Source organism: Calonectris borealis, chromosome 1 (genome assembly GCF_964195595.1).
Source record: "Calonectris borealis chromosome 1, bCalBor7.hap1.2, whole genome shotgun sequence".
Classification (NCBI taxonomy): domain Eukaryota; kingdom Metazoa; phylum Chordata; class Aves; order Procellariiformes; family Procellariidae; genus Calonectris; species Calonectris borealis.
In genome coordinates this window covers 125,911,222-125,938,278 of record NC_134312.1, presented here as the reverse complement: position 1 = coordinate 125,938,278, position 27,057 = coordinate 125,911,222, and the positions used below count along the sequence as shown (strand labels likewise).

The 27,057-nt window shown below is 41.3% G+C and overlaps 1 protein-coding gene across 3 annotated transcripts; it reads right to left on the bottom strand.

Moving 5' to 3' along the window:
* Nucleotides 1–2,433: 2,433 nt before the first annotated feature.
* Nucleotides 2,434–10,254, bottom strand: DYNLT3 (dynein light chain Tctex-type 3). Of its 3 annotated transcripts, none has more exons than XM_075174320.1 (5): nucleotides 10,145–10,252; nucleotides 8,860–8,901; nucleotides 6,821–6,944; nucleotides 5,755–5,832; nucleotides 2,434–4,665 (listed from the first exon to the last, which is right to left on the bottom strand). In XM_075174320.1, the coding sequence occupies exons 1-5, from the start codon at nucleotides 10,172–10,174 to the stop codon at nucleotides 4,589–4,591; spliced, it is 351 nt and encodes a 116-aa protein (XP_075030421.1). In that variant the 5' UTR covers nucleotides 10,175–10,252; the 3' UTR covers nucleotides 2,434–4,588. The 3 variants fall into 3 exon arrangements, with proteins under 3 accessions (XP_075030421.1, XP_075030430.1, XP_075030440.1); XM_075174339.1 differs by lacking the exon at nucleotides 2,434–4,665 and adding an exon at nucleotides 6,129–6,262 and having other exon boundaries at nucleotides 5,754–5,832; nucleotides 10,145–10,254; XM_075174329.1 differs by lacking the exon at nucleotides 8,860–8,901 and having other exon boundaries at nucleotides 10,145–10,242.
* Nucleotides 10,255–27,057: the final 16,803 nt, after the last annotated feature.

Below are 27,057 nucleotides of genomic sequence, written 5' to 3'. Positions count from 1 at the left end.
TCAAAATTGTGAGGGAAGTGGATAAATAGAAGGTATGAACATACCTGTAAATATATGTATAATATATGTGTGTGTGACTGGGTATATATAGAAAGATCACCCTTGGTTTTGTCAAACAAGGACTTCATTTCATTCATCCCTTTCTCCCCCAACCTCTAATTTTACCCACGTGGTCATGAACAAGCACTGAATAAAGGCTGCCTCAAAAACTTCAGTAAACTGTACAAAAACAGATAGCAGAAAATGTTTAATTTCTTCCTAAGGTGTTTAGGCGAGTTTTGCAGATATGGTGATGTTTCTGATTTAGGAGGTGCTGTTCAGAAATTATTCTAATTATATCCAATATAGGCCTATGAGGAGGAAAACCTGCTGACTAGAAAGAAGTTTGAGTTTCTTATAGCTGAGCCAGCTAGTCCATCTTGCCACCTTCTCCTGTGGATCGGGGATTTTAATGGCTTTAATTCTGAACTCTGTGTGGTCTCTACACTGTGAAGCTACGTAAACATAGATTATAAACTCTGTAATTAACTTACAGATATGGTAAAACTGTCTATTTATAATGGTAGTGCCACTACAAAACTTGCCTTTCTGTCTCTTTTCCTCCATGCACTTGTGCTATGTGGCCCCATTAGCTTCTTTGCACGAGAAAGTAACCGTAAGCGCCTGACACAAACCGTAATGACCAGTGAGGTGTGTTTCTGTAACCCTGGTTCTCCTTTCCAAGTCATTTTAGGTCAGACATGGAAGTTACAAGAGTATTTGTAGCTGTCACTCTAGCAGCACTCTGTTCCTTTTTAGAAAACTTCCACGTAACAAATAAACCTGCTGTCACAGTATGTTTCCTGTGTTTAAAAACATGCTTGCTGGAACACATGAGCTGAAACCTCCGATTACTCGATAGTGATTTAGACTCATGGGAGTAGAAAACCTCCCCTGGTGGGCACGCGGTGTTTGGCTGCAGCCTTCTTTCCATTGTGGGGGGAAGAGAGAAACCGTTCCACCTACAAGCCAATGTCCGCAGACCCCTTACCTGGCATAGACCCAACGGGCTAGAGCAGCTCACATGCAACACAATGTCACCATGCCTGCATAGCTTTGGAGCCACTTTGCAACTGGGTTTATCGCCGCATTTACAGAATACCACATCCGAGCTCAGATACTCCCCGAGAGACTGGTGCTGGCTTCAAGCTGGGAATATTCTGCAGATATGCAGGCAGAACTTCCTGGCTCAGGATATTCTGATGGGGGTTCGGTCTGTGCCTGTGTGACACTGTGACTGTGCTAAAAAGTCCCTCTCCGATTTAAACGGGAACCAAACGACCTGGTCAGATTGTACAGGAGGCAGCAAGGTGCATCCCAATAATCAGGTAAGAACTGTTCATTACAGGATCTGCTGCCTGTATTAGAACAAAACTCTGTTTTCTCTATGTGGCAGCTACTGTACTAATGCATATAGGCTACCAGTAGTTAATGTTCTCTCTTTTATGGTGTATTCAAAGTATTAGTGCTCTGACATTCACGTCTAACTCTGAATAGGCTAGCTACAAGCTGGGATTTCAGTGGCTTCTGTGAAGTGCTTTGGATTGCATGAATCTAAATTGAACATACCCAGATTTCCTTCATCAAGTTGAGTATAATGGGAAGACAATCATCATAAAGGTGACAGTTACTGATGGACATCTGGCAGGCAATGAAAAGGAAAGTAACGAATCTGCTCCCTTACTTTCCCTTCCACACTTTTCCATTTAGATAACAAAATTCTTATGCACCTCTCTGTATGGGAGGAATAACAGGTGTCTTTTGTCATGAAATCATATGTAGGAACATATAGCTCCATATATATAGGCTATGCCTTAATGCAAACTCTTCTGTCCCATTAATAAGATCCCCATTGTTAACAATAACTCAATCCCTGACTGTAACAACTAAGACAACATTATATTGATAGAGAACACTATTGAAATGTTGTGCATTCTCATATTCTGCAATCCATAGTTTTATCCTTGAAAAGAAACTTGGAAAAGCACGAGGTGGTGTTCAGGATTCATTTTGAGAGTTATATTGAATACAAGTAGCTGTTTGTACCCTCAAAGGATGGAGAATGGAAAGATGGGAAAGAAGTTAAATTCACTGGGATATGATGCGGAATGAAAATATTTTTCCCAGTGTTTCATAATAATCTTTCTGGAGCAACAAAAACTTTAATTTGCATCATCAAGACAAGCAGTTAGAGGAAGAGGTCCGAGTAGACAAGAGGTGTGAGAAATTAGGCCAAGTCTGGGAACTAGCCTTTGGTGAGACCTTGTCTCTAAAATGCACGCACAACTGTAATAAATTTCCCAAATTCTCACTATAGTATACAAGTGAAGGAAAGTAAGAGAAATACTGTTCTCAGTTCTTATTTATATTGATCAAGAACACATGAGGCAAAAATACAACTAAGGCAAAACTTTATTTTTTTTTTTGGTAGAAAGAAAAATGAAGCAGTCTGACAATTAAGCAGTATTTTCTGGGTTTCTTCTGCAGCAGCCTCATTAAACTGACAGTCTTACTCAGTGCATCTTGTTTTCAAGGAAAGCAAAAATACCAAATGAGATTACAAATGGCTATTTGGAACATTTTGTCTGACCGTGGCACCTAAATGCCCATTGAAGGGGGATAACAGCCACCACCATTTTTAATCACCCACTTCTTATGCTCTGTCAATGGTACCAATCCTTTTTCCAGTTGCTACCCCACTTATTTTTTCACTTTGCGCAATCCCAAACATCAGCAAAACTACTGCATTTTTGTCAATTCCACAACTCAGCTCTTGGATGCTGGCACCTAGTTCAGAAACTGCTGTCCTAACCCAAATAATGTTAAATTACTATACATTTGATGGTCAGTACAACATACACGTACATCTTCAGGCTACACTTGCCTGTTAGGCAAATGCAATATTACAGTATTAATTTTACTTGCACTTAGGTAAAAGCGGAAGTCTATTTGTCTGCAAAGCAAGAGATTTTGAACGGTATTGTGAATTACACGTACACACGTTCCTTCTGTAGTCTCATACTAGCTATACGTATACACAATTTAAGCAGTGAAATGGTTTTTAGCTTGTTCTTTTTACAGGACACTTGCTACATGCCCTAATAGTCAGTTATCTGAAAAAAAAAAACAAAACAAAACAAAAAAACCCAAACAAAACTGCATAATAGTGCTTTAATATTCATTTGTTAAAATCCAAAACAGCCTTACGGTAGCTGTCAGGTAGTTACCAGTCTCTTCCAAAGACATGCAGTAATAAAGAAAAAATTCTATCCTTAAGCAGCATCTGAGAAAACAACTTAATGTAGCTGCCACTTAGTGGCAGCAATCATTTAGGCATTTTTGGTATTGACACATCTCTCTATCATTTAATTTGTGCATTAATCAACAAAAATGTAGGCCCCAATCCAGCAAATACTTGCATATGTGCAAATGCTTTTCTTCCACGTGGAATATTTCAAGTTAAGACTCATCAGATGAGCAAATTAAGAACTTGCATAAATCTTTACAGGAGGGGAATTCTTAGTGCTTAAACCTTAACTGCATTATTTCACAGGACTAAGATTCCATTTTAGTCTTAGAGAGCAAACACTCCTATAAAGAACAGATATGTTGCTTTAAGATAAATGCTTTCAAAGCTAACAAAAGCCTCTAGAAATGTGTGTGCCTTCTCTCTGAACACTTTAATCCTACTTGGGAGTAATGTGGGTCCAGTCTTAATACCCTAGCTCCTGGCTACTGCATGAGGAATCAATAAAGTGCTTGTCACAAATTCCGCAGTCGTGGAATAAAATAAAACTTAAGTACCTTCAGAATGTTTTCAGATTTGTAAACTATGAATTAAGGGCCGATGTCTGATCCCCAGCATGTTTCCCTGAATCAATAACAAATATTATGTTCTTCATTCTGAAGATAAATTAGAATTCTGCTAGGACTAGGTACATTTCACCTTTGTCCCAGTGAAGTCATCCTCTGCCTCCAGGGGAAAAGCTTAACTGGATTTAATTTCAATGTAAATGTTCATGCTTGACCGAAATGTGATGCTCATGCAATTTCACAAGCACCAGCATTCAATGTGACAGCTAGCTTTGTTTAATCAAACATGAAGCACCAGTATTGTTTACAGTATATCCACTCTGAATTGTGTTCATAATTTGTTCCTAAATGCACCATAATCCTGAGAGGTCTTGCTTGCCCTTTGACCTTTCCTTTGATTTGATGTGGTTTGTTCCTCTTGAATAAAGTATCTTTGACATTAGCTTTGATATAAATTGTATTGATCTTTGTGGCATTTTCTCATTAACATACTTCTGAATATTTAAATTACTAAAAATTTCTCTTTAGATAGATACATATATATATTTTAAATTTTTTGCTAGCTTTCAGATAATTAATCTATGAGAACTGGCTTAGACTGTATGCTCTCTGTAGAGAGCTTCTGTATGCTCCTCATACAAAAACAAATAATGGTTTGAAATATTTAGCCGTGTGTTTGGATGATTTTTTTTTTTTTTAAAGGCTTCGGTGTTGCTTATATTTATCTTCCAGTCAGCTACAGGATAATAGCAACAGCAAACACATTGACAATGCAGTTCATTGTTCGGTTTTCCCACCTCACTGTGCAGGTTCCTAGAAGAGATTATTACAAAATAAAAATAGAATTCCAGTGTCTTTACTACATTCATTTTATCGCAGTGTAAATTATGTCAAAATAGTATGAATAATTCAGCTGTGATTTAAGGTAAGTACTATTATGTCATCTTGGCTATAAATAAGACTACACTCCTCAAAACATTTTCATTAACTTGTACATTGTTTACTACCTAACATGAGCCTTGTATGCTTAAGACAATTTCCAGGAAAGCACAATTTCAGTATCTCTCTTTAAAAGCTGGACTTGCAAAAATCCATGAAAATCTCATACTGAAATTGGCAAGATAATCAGACAAGAAATCAGAAAAAAGACTGGATCAAATACATTCTAGTGTATTTACTTTCTGTAATTTTTCCTCTTCTGTTGTATCAAACTTTCAATGCCTTACAAGCCAAGGAAACATGAAGGTTAAACTGTACTTGTTTACTTAAATTCACTTTATGATTTTTTTTAAAACTTGGTTGGCTTTCTAATGCCATCTCTATTTTAAAGTTAAATTTTGGTGCCCTCTTCTAACAAGACCTTTCTGAGCCTGTGACAGACATAAGATTATTTTAATCTTGTTTCCCCATGATACTCTGAACCTGGGAAAAATGCATTTAGAACTAATTTAGAAGCCATAAAACGCATCCAAAGCCTGGCTGATAGTTAAGCAACTGAAACACATACTGTTAGTCAAACTATTTCTATTTTTTACCAAGTTCTGTTCTCCTCCAAAGTAGCAGACAGGCAGGTATGTTTAGGACTAGCCACTTGCATTTACTGTGAGCAACATTTTACTGCCTCTTCAACTGATCCATGGTTACTGACGAGGATTAAATGTTTTGACTCTTGTTTCAGAATGAAGGCATTTCTGCTTCACCTCATAATTTACAAAGCAATCGCTCTTAATGCAGGCATTGACTGCTAACAAAATATTTCTGCTGGTATTGTAAACGAGCATCTAATCCTGGAAGCTACTGCTTCTGCAATCGCTCTTGAAAATGTTCAACCTAACTACTACAACTGAGCAATAAGTAACATTTCTTTTACTACAGATTTTTAATTTGACTGAGGAAACTTACCATCAGTTGTGGTATCCCAGAAGCACGAGCTTGCTGTGTGAAGACCAGCTCCGCTCCTCTGCATCACCGCACAGGTTACTGCAAGATACAGTCATACAATCAAGGAATTAATTATTAAAGCAGAAGAGGTGAATCATTCAGTACTTCTGAACTCAAGCCTGCATTACGTTTTCAAATGGCTGGCAGGTGGCATTCAGCTAAGTCAAACCCTTTTTTGACAACCTCCTCGCCCCCAGTATTTTCCTCAAGAACTTGTTATTCATTTCATGATTATTTTTACTTGCATAAAGACAACAGCTGTAACAAAATGCTTGCTAATAGGATTATGGTTTTTATCTTTTAAACTACTTAGATACGGCTTGTGTCATGTGCACCTCAGAACAGGATTGCAGGTGCTGTCCTCACGGGTACAGCAAAAGTCGCACTTGATGAGAGTTGTTTCCCAAAAGTACTGGTTGACTGCTCTCTGAAACCACACTCCAGTAACATGCAGCATTTCTAGACTGACCTGCAATGGTCATAAAACCAGTGACAGTCTGAATCCAAGACTTTCAAAACAGAACAGAGTGCAAACACTTGCTATTACATCGACACTCCACAAAAGGACCGAAGTGGGTTACACTTCTACTTATTTCCATTTCCCTTTGACAGATATGCATATAAATATAATGGGACGTGACTTAGCATACAGGACTAAAGTCTTCCAAACGTCTGTATTTACAGGAAGCTTAATCCTACTGAAAATTTTATTTAAGATAAGCAATTATTTCCTGAGCTGATATCAAAAAGTTGATATAATTGTTTTGGGATTGCTTAACAGTCAGGAAAGACTGTGTAACATGTCATCTTCTGTGCTAAGTGTTGCTAGCATGCTTAGCCCAGGTGAAACCACATGGTTTTACCACAGGTATTACTAAAAATCTATATAAGGGAACGGTTCAGGTTTCTGCTCTGCTACGTTTACAGTTTAAAACTTTCTATTGAATATAGCACTGCATTCAGATGAACCTGTCAGCAATTGTTTATTGTGGTTCTATGTGGTAAAAGTATGACTGCTTGTACTTACCGATGTACTTATATGTTTTTCCGAGTTTTACCAGATGTGTCAGCGACTGTTCTACTATAGCAGCAGTCCACTGGTTGACTTTGTTGTGATTATAATCTGCCTTGCCTAAAACACTTTCTATGCACTAAAATAGAGAAAAAAAAATAGTTACAGTAAACATACTTCAAAATGTAGAGATTTAAAATGTCTCGCATAATCTGAGGAATTTTATTTGGCAATTGGACTACTTTAAATCACTTGAGCTCATCAGGTATCAGTTGCTGAATGGGAAGGAAACTGAGCCTTCTCGGAAACTTATTTTTAGTACATATTTACCACATTATTACATGGAGAAAAATGAGGCTCTGACTGAACATTTCTTGTAGGAAAGACCTCAGCCATATGCTTTAAGTACCAAGTTAAGTGAATGTATCTATTTACCAGTAAAGATACTACCACATCCCACTGCTCCTAATGACTGCCTACTCCAGCTTGGCTTTCAGAAGCTACACTAACGGAAATGGTACTACTCAAATCAATAATGTCAGCTTGGGCTGGCCAACCTTTCAGAGCCTGCGAGCAATACACCAAAATCTTCAGAGCTAGAGCGACAATAATGAAATGCATACCCCAGCTTAAAAGATGAGGAAGATAAGAGACTGAGAGATACTCAAGGGTCATATCTTGCAGCACAATAAATATCTGAACTGCTTGAAAATTGCATGTTCTCCCACAGCTACACATTGGCCAACCCTTGCTTAAACTTAAAATGATTGAACAGAGAGCCTTCTAACTGTAACTCTTAAACTGCATTTTCTACTCCTAAGAAATTCAGAATTACGTGCTGATGGATACTTCTTAAAATTGAGAAATTCGGTTAAGAAATGCACACCTGGAAAAGGTAAGTAAAATAAAACTACGCTCTCCTCTAATTCAGCAAGATGAATCCCACGCACTAACCACCCACTAACAGGCTGTGCAAGAGACTTGTGCCCCAGGTCTTAAAAAGCCCAATTAGTTCTGATCACAGTGTATAAAGCCGGACAAAGGACTCAATGGAAACAAACATTCACAAAACAGAATAGAAGACAGAAGAGGGACAACAAGATCCCTCGGGGATTTTGGTCCTTCCAGAAATGTACCCAGTGCTAGAACTCCTCGGCCCTGGTTAAGCTTTCAATCAGAGACAGAAACACTTGGCTTTACTCCCAGCGCCTGGTGGGAAAGTAGAGACTCTGTCATACCGTATTTGGCCTTTCAAGGCAGGGACAGTTACATAAAGGGCTGAATTGTCATTTATCTGACATCTAAGAGCTTGCTGTTGTGTACTGGAGCAGCTCTAAAAGTCCAGCCCTTTCCCTTCCAGACAGGGCAGGTGTGAAAGGACCTGCAGAGCTCCTCCAGGAATCCCTTTCTCAAAATGGTATTTCCCTGAAAAACCTAACAGCATCTGTACGCCACAGGCTCTTCATTAATCACTTTCCAGTTACCAAGTATTTAATTCAGACCATCAGGCTACTCACTTTCAGCCTGCTCTTTTTGTGTAAAACCAGTTTTTCAGAAGCATTGCTAGAATAACGAGCTCACGTAATGCAACCTCTTGCTCAAGCCAAGGCTAACTTCCAAGTTTGATCACGTTGCTCAAGGCCTTGTGCAGTCAAGTTTTAAAAATCTCTAAGGCTGGAGACTCCACAAGCTCCCCCTGAGACCTCTCTTGTGATTAACTACTCTCTAGCTGGATTAAGGGGGGGGGGGGCGGAAATTAAAATTAAAATCGGAGTGAATTGCCCTTGCAACTTGTGACTGCTGCCCCTCGTCTTTCCACTGCGAATTCTGGCACTCTCTTCTCTCATCTACCTTCTCCTCTTTAGGTAGTTGAAGACAGCAATTAGATGAAGCTTAAAGCAGCTCCAAATGAAACTTCATCTTTATTTTATATAAATAATAGTTTCATGTATGTTTGAATTTATCTGGGATGGTCAATGAAAGTAACTGCTTTCACTATAGTGCAAGGTAAGGTAAAGACTTTCTTTGAAATACAGCTGTTAGCTAAAACCTACCTCCTTAACTATGTTGTGGGCCTCATCAGCATTGAAGATCATCTGTAATAAAAATTAATTATTATTATTTCTGATAGAGAAGTAAACAAATGATGCAGTTTTACTCTAAGTAACACGTAATGATTAGGCCCCGTGTCTGGTTATTTGCATCGTATAGTCTGTTAGTATAATTCTAAAATCTTACTTTTTTCCCCAGCACCATGCATAGGTTATTTAGTATTGTTTTGCTAGACACATTTGATTGGGTCCAAAAACCTCGGGCCTCAGTGAGCTCGGAAACAAGTTCAATTTCTGTAACGATTAAATTCCACCACTGTCTATGCTTGCCATGGGAATATTCTCCAAGACAAAAAGCTAAATGGCAAATCTTTTCCTCTGGGTCTTAATCCTGGTTTTTAATCCTGGTTTTTACTGAAGTCACGGACTTACTAACCCGCGGGTTACGTCTTGCTGCCAAATGGTAACACAAGGTTTCGCAACGCTCGTATCAAAAAGGCTGGTTTCCGTAGTCATTAGCTTACGCAAGTAACGTTCTCAAGTGCAGAAAAAGCTTGCAAGTTTTAATGCCTCCTAGTTTCTGCTCACTCCTACCAGTCAGCGCTTAGCTTGGCTTCCGAAGGCAACACAGCACGTGCCATTCTGCCATCGGCCTCTTCGCATCCTTCAATTTCAAACACTTGGGCACGGACAGAAATCTCAAGGACAATCATGTTTCTACGAGTTTATTTTTAATGAAAACTGGAGGCTAGAGACCCGAAATAAGGCCCCGGGGAGGGAAAGGCTCCTCAGTCCTGGCTGGCAGGGATCAGCCTGCAGCGCAGACCGGGCCCAGCACTCGCTGTTTTTTCCAGGGGCGATATAAGAAAAATGGCCGCAGGCTGACAGCTCCACAGCGGGCGGCAGCACCCCCCAGCACCGCTTCTGCTTTCCCCTGCGGGAACTTTTAGCTACCAGCACCGGCTGCCTGAGGCCCGCGGCAGGCAGGGGCAGGGCCGAGCCCCCGGCCTGCACACGGAACCCCGCTCCGCCGCGGGGCGGGCCGCCGGGTGTTGCAGGGCCCCGGGGGTGCCCGAAGCGTCGGGGAGCGGGAGGTGCCCGCGCACAGCCCACCTGTACAGCCACAGCCTTCAACCCGCCCGCCCCGGCCAGGGCAGGGGCAGCGGCCTCGGCAGCGCTGCCCGCCCCCCGCCGCGCTCTCGGCCGGCTGGCTCCGGGGGCTGGCTGGCGGAGGGACCCGGGCACAGCCCACAGCCCCCCCGCCCCGCCAGAGGGCGGCGGCCCCTACCTCGTCGTTGTGGGGGTGAAACTCCTCCATGGCCCCGGTGCGGGCGGCAGCTGTTCCGGCAGCGGCGGCAGCGCCTGCGAGTCCTGCGCGGCTCCGCCTCTGCCGGGCCGGGCGGGGCCTCCTGCGGCAGCGGCCGGCGGGCAGCGGGGGGCGCCCGCTCCGGGGCGGAGGGTAGGGGCGGGCGGATCTCACCCGGCCGGCGGGTACCTGGGGCCGGCCGTGCCGAGCCGAGCCGAGCCGAAAAGGAAAGGAGCGCCTGCCTGCCCCCTCAGTCCAGCCAGGCTGGCGGTAGCCCTCCCCAGGCCCTCGGGCTGGCCAGGCGGCCGCTGCTGCGCCGCGCTGGGGCCGCTCCTCGGGCGCCCGGTGCGGCAGGCGCAGAGCCGGCGGGCGGTGCCGGCCCTCGGTGGCCTTTGCCGGCTGCTTGCGGCCCTGCCAGGGCGGCCCTGCACCAGGTACTGCGGCCTGGTGCTTGCGGTCCCGCGCAAAAGCGATGAAGTATCTGTTTGTAACTTTATTGCTATATATCTGCCCTTCGCTGGACGTACAGAATCCATACAGGAGCGGTTTCTCCAGAGGAGCAGCAATATCCCTGTCCGCCTCTCCCCCCCCCCCCGTTTCTGGATGAATCTGTGTCAATTATCTGACATAAAGTTGCCATTAGATTTTAATAATGGCAAATTGCATTTTCAGGTTCTTTTAATTCCATTTCATTATAAAGAATTGATCCTGAGTTTTATTTGACTTGATACATATATATAAAAATACATCAGATCTTTCCTCGCTCTCTGAAGTTGCCTGGGAAACAGGAAAGACACCTAATGCAAAGCAATGCAGAATTTTCAATTTTTTTTTTTTTAATTTATTTTGGGGGAAGGTGTAGATTCCCCCCTGTGATACCTGGTATTTCTAAAGCAGACTGAACATGAGAGAGAGGACCAAGGCTGCCCCACTTCTAGTTTCAGTTTGGGTGGCACATGTTTGGACAGATACACGCTTACCTTACAAAAGGGTCTCGTGTTCAGTCTTAATTGTACACTTATTGGAAATACTCTGTTTGAAAAACATGAAAGTACAGGGGGAAGCAAAGCTGAATATTTTTATATTGCCTTGCTCTCCATGCAAGGAGAAACTAGCTTCCATGTTTAGTATTTGCTAGTGGCTATAGTAGGAGAAGACTGAACTTGAAGACTACATCTCTTTAAGAGCAGATCTTTATGAGCAAGATGGATGTAATCACAGGAAAACACATGAAAAAAATCTCCTTCAGTATGAAGTCTTTTGTGTTGTGACCTCTTCAGTATTTTCGCAGCCTAAGCTGGGGATAAAATTGCATGTTTCTTTTTAAAGAAATAACAGCTAGTGGAAGCATGTGTTTTATGTGCATTGGTGTCCTGTAGACAAAGATAACAGTGCGAAAATAACTTACCCTTGGATCCTGTGCATTTTTTGTTCTCTGTATTTTCAGAGATTATGCACCTCTACGTCTGTATCTTTGGATGCAGTGTACTACCAAATGAAACTATTTTGAAAATTTTTCAGTTCTGTTTAGAAATATTCAAAGAAATACATTCCTTGAAATATTAGCAACTATTATTTCAGTGAATTCCGTGGAAAATAGACAGGATTTCTGAATGATTGTTGAGTGAGCATGTGTATGTCCTAATGCAAAAAAATTACCTATCCTTCCCTCCGCACTATCCTTTACAGATAGGAGGAGAGCAGGAGGTCTGAGGAAATTCTGAGTCCATCAGGCTCAGCTCAACATGCAGAGAGCCATTAGAAAAATTAAAAAATGACAAAACAATATTAATTCCAGAAATTTTTACAAATAAACACCCAGTATCACCCATGAACAGCCAACACAGAGTTGTCAAGTGTATATGTCAAATAACCTGATTTTATTCTTTGGTAGGACAGCTGGTTTAATGGATGAAGAGGAGATAAAGAGTAGGTGTGTTATTTTGTAGTAAATGTGTCTTTTTATGCTCTTCCACATAAGAATATATCATCTAGGGAAAAAAGTAACCAATCATTCCTAATAAAGGGTTATCAGAGTAGGAGGAATAAATGCAAGAAGATGGGTGGGTTTTTGCCCCAAGAGCTAATCAGTATTAGTCACAATAACCGGAATCATGGAATAAAAATGGTGCTTATAAAAAAAGGTTTTTAATGACAGCAAGTTGAAAGAAGTTACAAGCACATTGAATGACAGGATCAAAATTAAAAATATTGAATAAGTTGGAGAAATCAACAAGAAGAAATTTCATAAAAAATACAAAGTACTCTCTGTAAAACCAGGACATCAAATGCACAAATACAAAATGGGGACTAATTGTCTATGCTGCAGAAAAAAATACAGAATTACAATAAATAGGAACCGAACTATGATGTTATAAATAACTAAATACATCAAAGAATACCATGAAGGGCACAGAAGGCAGTTATGTTGCTCTGCTTGGTGTTGATCAGGCATGGAATGTAACACTCAGCCCAGTGTGATGGCAGGACAGAGACAGAGAAGTAATTCTTCTTGAAGGCAGCAAGACCAAAAGGAAGCTTAGAAAATGTGATTTGTGGAGGAACTGCATTTGTTTTACATCCCTTGCCCGGTCTTCCTTTTAAATGTCTCTGACTGTGTAGCAATTTACTGAAAAAGGTGATTAACGGGCCAAGAAATAATGGCTTTAATTTGAACTCAGGGAGATTTATGTTAAATACTAGAAAAAAAAAAATCCAAGTATAAGAGTAATAAAGCACTGAAGCAGACCTGGTTTGGAATCACCTTCGCTGGATCAATGACACATTAGATGATAACATCTGGCAGGCATCCAGCTAGCCTTTAGAGAGGAGGAGGTATTAAATCATCTTTTGAGATAGTTTTAGACTTACATTTATTCAACTTTCACAACTATTGAGTGGTTATTTTCCTTTTTGCCCTAACAGATTCACTTTTTATCTAATTTCAATAACCAAAATCACTGATATTTTTCCTTTTTTTTCCTGAGAATGACTAATGCTATTACTGACTTCACCAGAGCAATGCTAAATTGTAACAAGGAGCCAGTACACTTCTTTTCAAGGGGGGTTACCTGGTAACATTGCTTAATTCTTTATTACACTACTGTAAATTGTAAACTGGAAAACGCAAATGGATTGGCAGTATAATTACTTCTGTGAATTGTAATAAGAAATGCAAAAAGTGCTGAAAGAGGCAGCTCAGAAACACAACCCTAAATTTGAAAGAGCTGTAGGCTTTCATCATTCAAATGCAGAACAGGAGCTCTTAAAAAGACAAGGAATAAACAGAGCAGCTCAAATAATTTCTTGATTAAAAAGCAAATATTTGAAGAGTATTTGGCATGCTGGAGAGGTGGCAGTCTGTACAGGCTGTGCAGATCCTCCGCTGCTTGAGCAGAGGCAGTACAAAATGTGAATAAATACCAATGCAGCTAAAATAGTATGCCCCCTCTCTCACTTTTTCCTTTAAACTGTTGTAAACATTTTAAACCTTCACATCTTCCTTAAACTGTTGAATACAAAACCAGCAGAATTCTGGTATTTAATTTTTCTGACTTAGTTCCCAAGCTACGTGTGGCCAGATGCTGGAGGAAGGATCGGCGTGTGCCGCTCTTGTTCTTGCTCTCTTCCTAGGCACTCGCTGCTCGGTACCACAGGGAACGGAGCAGTGGATTAGATGGACTCTTGGGCTAATCAATACGGCAGCTTTTGTGTTGGCCAGATCAGGGATGCTTGGCCCTAGCAGAGGTTTTAATGATTTGCTTTCCTGAATTATTTTTTTCCTGAGAGTTGTTTTAATGTTAACTGCAGTGACTTGCTAAAACTTCTCTGAAGAGCTGAATGCCCACTCAACAATTGTTTAAAAAATTCTTGGTGAATTGTCAGGGACATTGCTATTTCCATAGCTACAAATGGTCTGTCAAAGCGGAATCTGTATTTTTGGAATTGTCATGGTACTGGAAAATCACATTGTGATCATGGGTGAGAACAGGAGTGCAGCTTCGAAACTGTGCAATGGCTTAGCCCAGCCCCATGGAATAAAGCGTGGAGCTGGAATTGCTGCTACGGCATCCGCGCGGTGCTGCCTTCGGTCTGTGCGGCTGCTGAAAGCAGGGCGTTTGCTCAGTCCCGAACTGGAGCGGCTGTATTGCAAGTCCAGGCTGGCTTCCTTAGAGGCTGATTTGATTTGTCAGATGAGCTTTGTGATACGACAATGTACATAGTTGATTTTAGGGTTAACCTTGACCAGCTGCCACTGTTAAATGCCCTAAACATTTATTGTCTGTAGTCAGTGTTTAAGATGCACATCAAGGTAGAATAATTTTCCAGTGCTAGCAAGTTTGCATAGCACCCACTGTAGTGGCTTACTCACTTAAATGATCCAAAACATTAACATTAGTGTTATGACATCTGATAAATGAATAAATAGGAAGTTTTAATTCTGTTTCACAATTAATATTACTTGGATTTTTATAATGTTATTTTCTGTAGGCATAGCTTACACAATGGGTTTGAAATGAGAATGAAGCAACGATGTTTTACTCAAGTTAGATATCTCTTCTAACTATATAGAATTTTCTGATGCGACACACTTTTAAAACGTGCAATAAAACCATAACTGGTAAAAGCAAATGATCTAATGAAATCTCTTAAAAGGAACAAACTAAAAGCACATGCTTACTTGCACTATGCATTAAGTGGTGCTTTGATTTATGTGCTGTTTGTCTTTGAAAATGAGCTTTAGAAGGAATAAGAATTAATTCCTTTCTTAATGTGTTGATATGCAAAATGTTCTATTTTTTATATATCATTTGGTAGTACTGCTGCTAGTCATTTAGGAGTTTCAATTGCAAGACTCCATTTAATTATTGAGAATGCTTCCAAACTTCAGCTATTTGGTCAAAAACTGTCTATGTAATTTGCTACTTCATGTTGAATATTTTTGGAAGATTAGTGCAAAACTGGCTAGGATGCTTCCTAAAATGAAGCTAAGGAAAAAATATTTTATTTTCATCACAGAAAAAAGACAGACATTTTTTACAGCATTTTATTTTTAGAAAGTCTAGCACCTTTATACTCTAGAAGAAAAAAACCCTAACTTATCTGGCAATGAGATCACCCAAAGAGCAAAGGTTAAAAGAGTTGTATGAAAACTCACCCAGACAGGTCCAATTGTAAATCTCTGAAAACTGTTTGCACATTTTTAGAGTAAGTTTGTTAGAGGTCACCATCATTATTTAATTAAAAATTCTGTTTGTACTGAATATGCTGCCGGTCTATGCTCTACCCGTTAGCTACGTGAACACAACAGGGCTTTGCATTCAGCTGCTGCTTCTGAAGGCCATTAGGGCTCTGTCTGTTACAGGAATGCATTCTGCTTCCCAGGTATCGATGAGTAGTTGGGTGGCATCCTTATTTCACTCGGGAGTAAGTGTGTTAAGTAAACGTCTTCCCTTTCCCATGCTCAGATCCCCTGCAGCACCCTGGGCACGCTGCCCAGGCAAAACTGTGGCATTGATAAACAGGGCAGTGGTCTGCATGGTTGGTGGACCAGGGCCCCTGTAGTGTGCTACAAGACATCAACAGGGAGCTGCAGGTGAGCCTGTGGCACTTAGTACTAAAAGTGAGCACTTGGAGCTCTTTTCTCAAGCACTCCTGAAAACTCTGGTGTGTTCAGGCAACCTGAGAGCAACCAGTGGGGAGTAACCGCACTGGCTTAAAAAGAAGAGTCACCATCGGAGAAACAGAATTGAGGGACAGTGTTACATCTGAAGATAGTATGGACAGGGTATGCCCGAGACAGACAGACTAAACGGGAGGAGAAGCATGGTGGGGAGGGGACAAGAAGTTGACAGCAAGCATGGAGCATTTTGGAACATGAAGCCCATTTCAAAATGCCTCTGCTGGTCAACAAAGAGCTGTGAATCCCACTGCCAAAATGAAAGACACTCCAGCATAGAAAAAAAGTCACACCCCTTCTTGCAACCCTAAGATTGAGTTTTTTGTAAAGGTGTCCTGGTTTTAGCTGGGATAGAGTTAAATTTCCTCCTAGTGCTGTGTTTTGGATTCAGTATGAGAAGAATGTTGATAACACACTGATGTTTTCAGTTGCTGCTAAGTACGCTGCTACTCAAGGACTTTTCACCTTCCCATGCTTTGCCAGGTGCACAAGAGACTGGAAGGGAGCATAGCCAGGACAGCTGACCCAACTGGCCAACAGGGTATTGCATACCATATGACGTCATGCTCAGTATATAAGTAGGAGGAGTGGTCCAGGAAGTAGCAATCGCTACTTGCTTATCAGTCAGCAGGTGGTGAGCATTTGCATTGTGCATCACTCACTTTGTATATTCTACCATTATTATTATTATTATTATTATTATTATTATTATTATTATTATTATTCCTTCCTTTTCTGTTCTATTAAACTGTCTTTATCTCACGTCACAAATTTTACTTTTTTTCCAATTCTCTTCCCCATCCCACTGCGGACTGGGAGGGAAGTGAGCGAGCAGCTGTGTGGTGTTTGGCTGCCTGTCAGGTTAAACCACAACAAAAGACTTATCACAAACTAATGCTTGCAGCTGTTCTAATATGGAAAGTCAGAAGCACTATTGCTATGCAATATAGAAACTACCGACCTGGAAAGGGAGCAGAGTGCTTGCCTCCTTGACCTCCTAAGCTTTGAAAATTATTCTAGCATGAAGCAGACAGAACAGTGTCATGTCCTTGTGCCCAGGCAACTATACAAACATATTTCACTTGGGATAAAAGCTGATTGACATTTTGAATTTCTATTTCATGGGAAATGCTGACATTTCAGACCTTACAGTTTTGGCAGAAATTCAAATTTCAAAATTAAATTTAATTTGTGGGAACTGTTCACCTGCTCACTGAAGGCAATGTATTCGTTATTGCTTTCATGACAGGACAAAACAATCCACGATCAAACCAGCTTGCACTGGTCCATATCTACTGTCCATATGTCAAAGCTCAGTGCTGCATGCACATGCTGGATCTAGCAGCCAGCTGCTACCACCAAGCATATCTGGCAATAGAGAAGAAAAAGTGCTCGATGAACATGAGGTGAAGCACTAACAAAATATAGAATGAGATTGAAGAAATGAATGACGCTGTGCATGGCAGTAATTCATCAGTTCACTGAACTTCAGGAGAAGCTGTTACCTGCTCTTAAGAATGCTTGCAGTATTTTTGTGTTTATACAACCTTCTACCTTTTCCAAAATTAAAGCTGAGGAGCAAAAAATGGGGGAGAGGGGGATATGAAGAAGAGCTTTCCTGGAACAAGCTCTTTAATATTTTCCTTGGCACCAAACTTAAGAAAAGTTTGTGACACATCTGATTAATCTCTCTAGGTTTTAAATATAAATGTTAGCCTTGAAGGAAGAGATAAAGGGTTTCAGGCTTGTTGATGAAATCAATAGCTGGTCCTTGAGAACAGTTCTCTCTTTGATGCTTTTAGGAAATAGGCAAACTCTTACCTAGGGAGAGAACAACACGCTCGCAGCTTAGCACAGCTGACTTCCCGTTTTGTTTCTTCCTGTGCTGCCATAGAGGTCCCAAATAATGGTGCAAACCTTCTGTGCGGGGTTTAAGTGACAAGGTGCTGGCAGCGGTTGGGGGGCTGCAGTGGTGGCTTCTGTGAGAAGACACCAGGAGCTGCCCCCATGCGAGATACAGCTGGTTCCAGCTTGCTCCAAAACAGACCCGCCGCTGCCCAAAGCTGGGCTCATCAGCCAGGCTGATGGTGCCTCTGTGATAATGTGTTCAAGAAAGGGTAGAAAACACCGTGCAGCAGCTGTGAGAGAGAGGAGTGAGAAAAAATGTGAGAGAAACAGCCCTGCAGACAGCAAGGTCAGTGAAGAAAGAAGGGGAGGAGGTGCTCCAGCTGCCAGAGCAGAGGTTCCGCTACAGCCCGCAGAAAAGACCATGGTGATGCAGTTTGTCCCCCTGCAGCCCATGGAGGACCATGCCAGAGCAGATATCCACATTGCAGCCGCTGGAGGACCCCACGCCGGAGCAGGTGGGCATGCCCTGTCGGACGCTGCAGCCCCTGGAGAGGCCATGCAGGAGCAGGCTCCTGGCAGGAGCTGTGGCCCGTGGAGAGGAGCCCACCCAGGAGCAGTCTGTTCGTGAAGGACTGCACCCCCAGGAAAAGGACCCATGCTGGAGCAGTTCCTGAAGAACGGCAGCCTGTGGGAAGACCCACATTGGAGAAGTTCGTGGAGGACTATATCCCATGGGAAGGACCCCATGCTGGAGCAGGGGAAAAGAGTGAGGAGGAAGGAATGGCAGAGGGGAGCTGCTACGGACTGACCGCAGCCTCCTTTCCTCATCCCCCTGCGCTGCTCGGCGGGGAGGAGGTAGAAGAGTCAGGAACGAGGAAGTGAAGTTCAGCCCGGGAAGCAGAGAGGGTTGGAGGGAAGGTGGTTGTAGTTTTGTCCTTCTTTCTAACCATCCTACTCTATTTTTAACTGGCAATAGATTGAATTAATTTTCCCAAGTTGAGTCTGTTTTGCCCGTGAGTGTAGTTGGCGAGTGATCGCCCTGTCTTTATGCCGACCGATGAGGTTTTCCGTATTATTTTCCCTCCCCGCCCTGAGGAGGGGAAGCGATGGAGCGGCTGGGTGGGGGTCTGGCAGGCGGCCAGGGTGAGCCCAGCACACCTACCGCCCATGGGTGACGGCGGACAGGGCTCCCTGCGCATGTCGGAAAGCGACACGTTCCTCCAAACTGCCAGCTGTACTCTGTAAGTGTTCCAGAATAACTGTCAGCATGGGTTTGTTCAGTAACACTCAGCAATTAGAGACACAAAAAAGGCAGGAGGGTGGAAGGTATTATCTGAAGGCCTTTGAAGATCAACTTTCTTAGAGCATGAAAGGAAGATACATCTGCTCTTTATCATTTGTTCCACTTCAGTCTTTTTTCTCATGATTTGATAAATACAAAACAGGAACAGCTGGAACAGCTAAAGAGCAGAACGATGACCTAGCACAGATGATATGACTAGGCATTCTCCATCCTGTGTCTTTTTTTCCTTGTTCTGAAAGTGATGCCTTTGTTCCAGTAAGATAAGGAAATAGGAATATATCTAACTGGTCAAAGGCAAAGGACACTATATTTAGGACACGTTACTAATTTTCTACATCTATTATAAAGCATTATTCTGTATTAACATCTTTTGGACCAATTATAGCTGTAACTCTGAAATTCAATATATAATTGTGTGTGTGAGAGGAAAAGACTTGGTTTCCCAAGTAAATCAAATGAGCATTCTAGAATATATTCTACTTTTCCAAAAATGTTAGCAAAACAAAGTGCAAGGCAATTTAGTGGGAATGCTAGTCATCAAAATTTAAAAATGAATACCTTAAAGCAAATAAATTGCATGAGTTTATTCACTTCTTTTTTTGAAAAACGAAATTGGCTGGGTTCAGTTTAGAATGGTTCCAGATCTATTTGTTCAAAATTTACTGAATTACTTCCTCCTACAAATCAAAATTCACCACAAATGGTTCATGAACAATGTGTGATCCCTATATTGAAATTCTCAATTGCTATTTAGTTTAGTTAGGTACATGGGTAAACTTCAAAGTCAGAGAACCAGAAATAAATAAAGTTTTAGTGAGGCTTTTCATACGACTATGAAGGCTCATAAATTTGAATGCATTCTGAGACAACTGTTTTATTTGTCAAGATTTCTGAAAATGGTAATGTGTGGTAAAGAAAATGACCTTCAGTGAGCTTATTGGGTAAACATCAGAGTGTACCAAGGCTGCCTGGTCACATGTTTCTAACTCTTCATTTGCTCCTGTTAAATGTTATTAAATTATATCTTAAAATGCGTGGAATACGGTGTTGTTTTAAATGTTATTCAAGCAGTCATCATAACGCTGCTGTAACATTATAAATTATGAGAGCTTGTGTCCAAAAACTCCTACAACATGCATGTTTGAAGACGACAGGTTTTATGATGTATAAATATTTAAGTAAAAATAAGAACTGTTTGAAAAAGTATTTGTTTAAAAACATCTAGTCTATGAATTTTGTTATTGTGTACTATGCATAAAAACCTCTTAATCTCAGTCGTTTATAATTTAGAAGTGCTGCAGTATCAGCTGCTAAAAGCAGGCACACTGCTATCCTTTTCTTGAATGCAAGACCTTCATTGCATGAAAGTTAAATAAAACATGTGGTTCTTTACCATGACTAGAGCACTTATCTTTCAAGCTATTATTTTCTTTATTGAAGTGAAAATAACCATTATAGGCCTGGGATGAATTCCTGACATTGTTCTTAATACAGCTGATATAAAATGCCATACCACTAGATGTTGAATTAAAAACTGGCAAGAATGTTACATGGATGCATTTACATTTTGGTGATCTTATTTTTTTTCTTGTTGTTTGGAAAAAAAACTCCAAACACACATTACTTTTAGGGTGGAGCAAACACCACAAGGCAGTTGAGCTAATGTGAAGACTCAGTGCCAGCATATAGAGTGGTCCAGCCCCTCTCTCCTCAATTTTCTTCCTCAGCAGCACAACCCTGCCTTCCCTGGCAGAGGCTCCGGTCCTCCACTGACTCCTTACCCTGGGGATGTGGCTCGTTAAATCAGCAGCAACACAAACTGAGTAACTTTCTGCTAGTTTTCTGCACTGGCTTGCTAAGAGGTCAGACAGGCAGCAGAGCAAGGGAGAGGGCTGGACACCGTTGTGGAACAGAGAAAAAACTAGTAAACAGTGGGTTTCATCTTTCAGTTCCTGCAGGTTATAAGACAAACGTAGCCTTTTAACCAAACATGAGCTCATTTTCCCCAGGTATTGAATTTTTTTTTTTTTAATCATCTTTTTTTGTATAGTAATTGTCTATCTATACGAGTACTAGGAGCTACTGTTAGGTAGCAAGAAATCTTAATGATTCTTGCCTGTCACAGTCCTGCTTTAAGGCAATGAACATTGATTCCAGCTAAGAGGGAAGACACATTGAACATCCCTTTTTGTCACTCTGGCTGAAACAATAAAAACCATTGTCCAAAGTACTGTCCAACATACCACAGAAAAGCATGAAAAGAAACTAATTTTTTGGACTAGCAGGCTTCTCTGAACTGGAAATGTGGGGACTAGCAGTTGTCTTCATGTGCTAAGGCAGGGACAGCCAGAAAAAAGATATGATTGTGCCATAAGGACTCTAAGAAGCAGAGCTTACTTTGGAAAACGTGCTTTCTACAAAGGTAAAACTGGATGTCCGCATAGAAAAGTGCCTATAGAAAGTATTATCTTTCTATAGTGTTCAGGCAACACAGTTGGGCTGTGTTTGTAAGTCCTTTAAACCACGTTGAAGAAACACTTCATCCAAGATGACAGCAAAAAAAAACTCATAAGGCTACAACTGTGAACAAATGCGTTGGGCAAAACAAAATGCAAATGAAGGAAAGACAAATTAGTGACTCTTGCCATGTCATTGAGTTTTCCAAAGGGTGAAGAATTCTTTTATAAAATAAATGGAAGTATTTTTCACTGTGAAGATATAAGTTTGCCTTCTTAGTTATTTTTCCAAACCCTATTTCAAATGCAGAATGAAGCTTCTCGCTTCCTAAGCAGTTTTTCTTGTCAAGGACAAGTTGAACCAATTTATTTGAGCTAAAATGTCCTTTCAGTTTCTGAGCAGAAGGGAAAGCATTGGCATATAAAGCCTGCTTTAAATGGTTGGTGTTGGTGTTAACAAATACGTTTGCTTGCGGCAGAATACTTCCATAGATGAAAGACAAATTTGAGGATCAATGAGTTGGCACACTGTGTTAATCCAGTGCATGAACCCTGTAGTTTTATAGACTCATTTTCTGGTTGGCATCTATCAAAGTAGTACAGTGAGTCGAGATGATGCAAAGACATTGGTGAAATATCTTGACCCTAGAGTCAGTGACAGTAAACAGAGGAGAAGGAAGAGTTTTGCCCGAAACCCTAGAAATTTTTGCAAGCCACAGATTATTGACAGGATCTAAGGGTCCTGTGTATGCATTTTCAGCCAAAGTAACTGTAGTCAGCTTGTAGAGTTTTAGGGAGGTTTTGTTAGAAGAAATGGCATAACTCTTCAGAGCTCCAGCAAAAATGTTGAGGTTAAGTGTGAGAAAAAATAATTAATGAACTAGGAAAGACTGTTTCTGTTCATTCTCTGTTGTGTGGAATTTCAGGCGTGGTTTTGGTTTTTTCCTCCGCATCTTCTAAAAAGTCCTAAATCTTGTCAATTGACAATTAGTTGGATGATCACTAACATATAGGTGACTTGAGCTATCTTCTTGATGAATGCCACAAATTTTATATATAGGAAATCAACCAGTTTCATGCAATGTTTCTGTATTTTGTAGAGGTCAGTAAAATGCTTTGCAATAAAACATTTGTGAAAAATACAGATATTTTCCTGATGAATTTGCTAATTGATAGAACTGTAGCTAGCTATTTTGAAGTAAAACGGTAATTCTAAAAAGTACCTCGGTACGTTTAGGATGAAATTATAAGTTGTGCTCCCAGTTTCTGCTTTGCAGGTGCGTGGTACATGTTCAAGTTCTTTTAATGGTTCCTTCAGTGTTGCCTTGAGGAACACTCCTCAATGTCCTATTGTGGAACACAAGGTACCTGGATGTTAACTGAACATTTCATTATGCAGCATTTTATTCTACAGCTCTTACTCACTTTGCCTAGTTCTGCTTGTGCAAAGAATGCCATAGCTGACACCAAAATAATTGTCTAAGTAAATAGTACACATAGTAATGGGGGCTGTAAGAGCATTCCCTTAGCTTGCATAAGTTCATTCTAGGCAGTAATTCAAATATTGGCTTAACATAGAACAGTGAGACGCCAGTAAGTGCATTCTCTTATTCTTTTTCTTTTAAATGTACTAAAGAAAAGCAGGAGCAAGTAAATAGATTCCTCATTTTATGATGTGAGAAAGAGAAGTACAAATGTGTTGCTGCTGCATTTGATATATCTCTAAGCCCGCTTTTAACTTCTCCATTAAAAAGAACAGGAGACACTGTAATTACCCTGAAAAGCTTTTTGTAAATACCTGCTTTTCTAAATCTTTTCACTGGCTGAAACAGAAATGGCCTTGTCTCAGAACAGCTAATGACATTGGTTCCCTCTTTTTCATTTCTAAGCCTGTGACATATAATTTTCCTGTTCATGTAGTAACTAACATTAAGAAAAACCTTAAATGATTGCCTTTTCAAAATGTTGTCCTCTTGTAGAAGAGAAGGCTTCATTCTTCTCGTATAACATTTTCTGCATCCTCATCCTGCTTTTGACAACACTTGTTCAGTAAGGAGAGGAAGAGAAGGCTAAGACGACAGTGAATAACTGGAATGAAGCTTGAAAAATACTACTTTTCTCTCAGAGGTAACTTTCTTGGCTTTGTAATAAGAAAACCTCTTCATGTCACGTACGTAAAAATGACAGGGCAGGTAAGCTCAGGGACAAGAACCTCTGACTTGCAGCCCAATACTATTTTGTGTTATAAACACAAAATCCAAGTCCTAAGAAAAGCAGGTGGGTCCAGATCCCATGGCTATTTGTTTGCTCTGATCTCATGAACATTTATAATGCACACTGAAAAAAACATAGTTGACAGGGTTATGTCCAACAAACCTCACATGTCACACACTCACACAGGAATTGTGAAGGAACAGTCCCAAATGAAATTAAATACGTTTTAATAAAATTAAAACAGCAGGCATAACAATATTCATTGAATAAATCTGTCTTCTTTCAAGAAGGAATACTGAACGAGCTGATGAATGGTTTAAAGATACATAGTGGTGCTATTGCTTCTGCAGCAGTTACTGTATTTCTTCTTGAAATGTTATTTTGCCTTACTATTCATTAGTGCATCAAAACAGGCATTTTTTGAAAACATAAATTTAACTTTTTTCCCCTTTTAACTGGCAGTGGGGAGAAGCACATCAGTATCACAAACCACATTAAAATTTGAACAGGGAGCCTTTTTACAGAAATGCCAAAAAGTTCTTCATTTAAAATGCAGAACATACAAGATCGCAAACCACTGAAAAAAATACACAGAAATAGGACGCTTCTATTGAAGTAGCTTCCTGACTGATGGAAGGCATTGCTGAAGTCTCTGTTTTTTTATGAAGACCTCTACCAAGTGACAGCTCAAAACCTTGAGCAATGAGAGTTAGTAAAAGGCACACTCCTCTCTCTTCATTATGGCTGCAATTATACTTTTGGAAAATAGCCCAGCGAGTGCTCAACTGGACGATGAGAACTTGAATATCTCAGCTTCCTTGGCAAAGCTTTCTTTTAAAAGTTTGTTCTCAAATTCTGCTCCTAGCACCTGTGTTATTTAGGAGTGAAATATAAATAGTTACCCCACAGCAGCCCCCGCTGTTAACATCTATGGGTGTTTATTAAAAAATCTCTTTTCTATTTCATGCCTCATGATTTCTTACTCAAAACCTTTTGGTTTAGCGAATTGCATCAATAGCCTAGTTTTCTGATATTTACTGATAGATTAGATTAAGGTGAGGAGAACTAAAAGCTTGCAGAGCACTCTCTAATGCTACCTGAAACGAAAGCAAACTAGGTTTTGTTCATTAACATTATTGAACTGAACTCTGAGTAATTTGTGCAAGTTCTTCGCGTTTGGAAGATGTTGTGGCTGTGTGAACCAGGAGATCAATAAATGTTTAAGTTCCTTGATTTCTGGTGTGTGGATTTAGCGGTTCTGTATCCAGAGAAGAAAAACGACTGGAAAGCTGCTGTCCCAGAGGACAAGAGAGTTGCCATAGCACTCTGGAAAAGGGCCATGAGTACCACGAGTCATCCCTGATAAAGCTGCAGCCTGGGACCATAGTGGGGTAATTCTTTACAGTGATGCAAATGTTACTGATGGAGATTGAAGTCACCAAAGAAATAATAGCATGAATACTTTACTTTTGTGCTAAACAGGCCACGGATATCTGTAATCCTGATTTATAAAGCCCTTGGTTCATGTGGTCTGTTATGGATCACAAAGGGCGCTTAATAAATATGGATTCGTATGGGGCAGTGTTACCAAAATAATATGGGGCTTCCAGTCTCTAAGAGCAGCTGCTTTCTATCCTGACACAAACACAAAAGATCTGTGATATTTCTCAGAAATTTTCCTTGTACTGGGGTATCCTGGTTGGTAACGCTGTGTCTAAGCTCTCGGGCTGCTGTGCAAAGGGATATTAGCCCTTCCTTTCACCAGCCCTCCAAACAACACCTAGAAGGTGAAACTGTAAAACACACATAAATCTGAAGCGGTTGTTTTAATACTTACAATTAAATGATGCATTACACATTACATTCACCTGTGTATCTTCTTTGTTAATGATTCACACTGTTATAGAGACCAATGTGTTATTTTGGTAATTATAGACAAACGTTGTGCCTGAGCATTTAATTTAGAGCAGATCCCTTCAATAGCTTTTCCTGAACACGTCAAAGAATGATATTGTGAGTATAACATGTAGCAAACTCAAATTAGCCGTCAAAGGGGTTGTATTTATATACTAACCAAGTAAACATTGTACCTCCTAAGTATAAACTTCCCAACATACACATCATTTGGAATAATACAAGCACTGCAGTTTCTTAAAAATGCAACACGAGGAATTTGAAGGCAACAAGTAACGTTACATTGCTAATGTTCATAAACTGCAATTTTTATGCTAAAATTTCACGTGTGAAAGCCGAGCAGGAGATTTTGGTTGCATGTATTGGAATTTTTTGAAAGTGATAAAATTAGATCAGTTTTAAAATCAGTTACAGCTGTGAAAAAGAAAAACTCTTACATGTTTTCATGTGGCCTATCTCTGTTTACTGCACCAGTTTCAAAACCATATTAACATGTTAGGAAATACACATAAGTGCTAAACTAGTTTTCTTATCTTTCTTAGATGCCTGCCATGTGAGCTCTTCAGGTACCCGAGGATGCCTATGAGGGTGAATGAATCATTCAGTTCATCTGGATGAATCATGATGCTGTTTTTCTTGGTTACTTTTGAAATTTGGAATATTTTGTAATACTTGTAGCTGTTTGATAAATCTAGCTCACTTGAACTGTTAAAAGTGATGGTCATAAAGCTTAAGAACTATCGTATATAGCTGTAGGGAAGACAGCTAGGACAAGTGCCTTTTATTATACACTTACCCTTTTGGATAAGTTTTACCCTTTGGACGCTTCCCTCACCTGGTGCACAGAACAGATACAGCTACTATTTCCTAATGGTTGAAAAATCGTAAAATTGTAAAGTAAATACCTTTTTTCCCCCTTCCAAGGCCATTCTGAGAAATCACTGACTCGCCCTCTGAATTGCGAGCTCCAGGCAACTTAAACACCGCTGAAAACGAGGAGATAATATTAACGGGGTGTCCACCCTTCCCCAGTCCCGTCGGAGGAGGAGACCTGCGCTGGCGGGTGGGGCCCTGCCGGGCTCCCGCACGGGGCGGCGGGCGGTACCCCACGGCGGGGCCACCCAGGTGGGCAGCCCCGCGCCTCTGTCCGCCAAGGGGGAGCGGGAGGAGAGGGGCCGCCGCGGAGGCCCCCCCCCCCCCGCCCGGTGCCGCGGCCTCCGGAGCTGCTCCGCGGCGCGGGACGGCGGCGGCCCCGGCTCCCGCTCCGCATCCGCGGCCCGGCCCCCAGCCGGCCGCTTCCCGCCGGCGCGGGGCGCTGCGGGGCGGCGGCAGCGGCGGGCGGGCGGCACTGCGCTGCGCTGCCGGGGGGCGGCCGCTGGGGAGCAGCCGGAGAGGTAGGGGGGGACGCCCGCGGGGCGGTGGAGGCGGCTCCAACCCTCCCCGAGCGCGGGGGAGCCCCGGGCGGCGGGAGGAGAGCGGT

Excerpts from the sequence above, each read along its gene's own strand:
- DYNLT3 (XM_075174320.1), bottom strand. The coding sequence starts at position 10,174 with ATGGAGGAGTTTCACCCCCACAACGACGAG. Across the intron at positions 8,902-10,144 it reads TTCACCCCCACAACGACGAG|ATGATCTTCAATGCTGATGA; the intron begins GTAGGGGCCGCC and ends TTTTTATTACAG. Across the intron at positions 5,833-6,820 it reads AAAAACATATAAGTACATCG|TAACCTGTGCGGTGATGCAG; the intron begins GTAAGTACAAGC and ends TGTATCTTGCAG.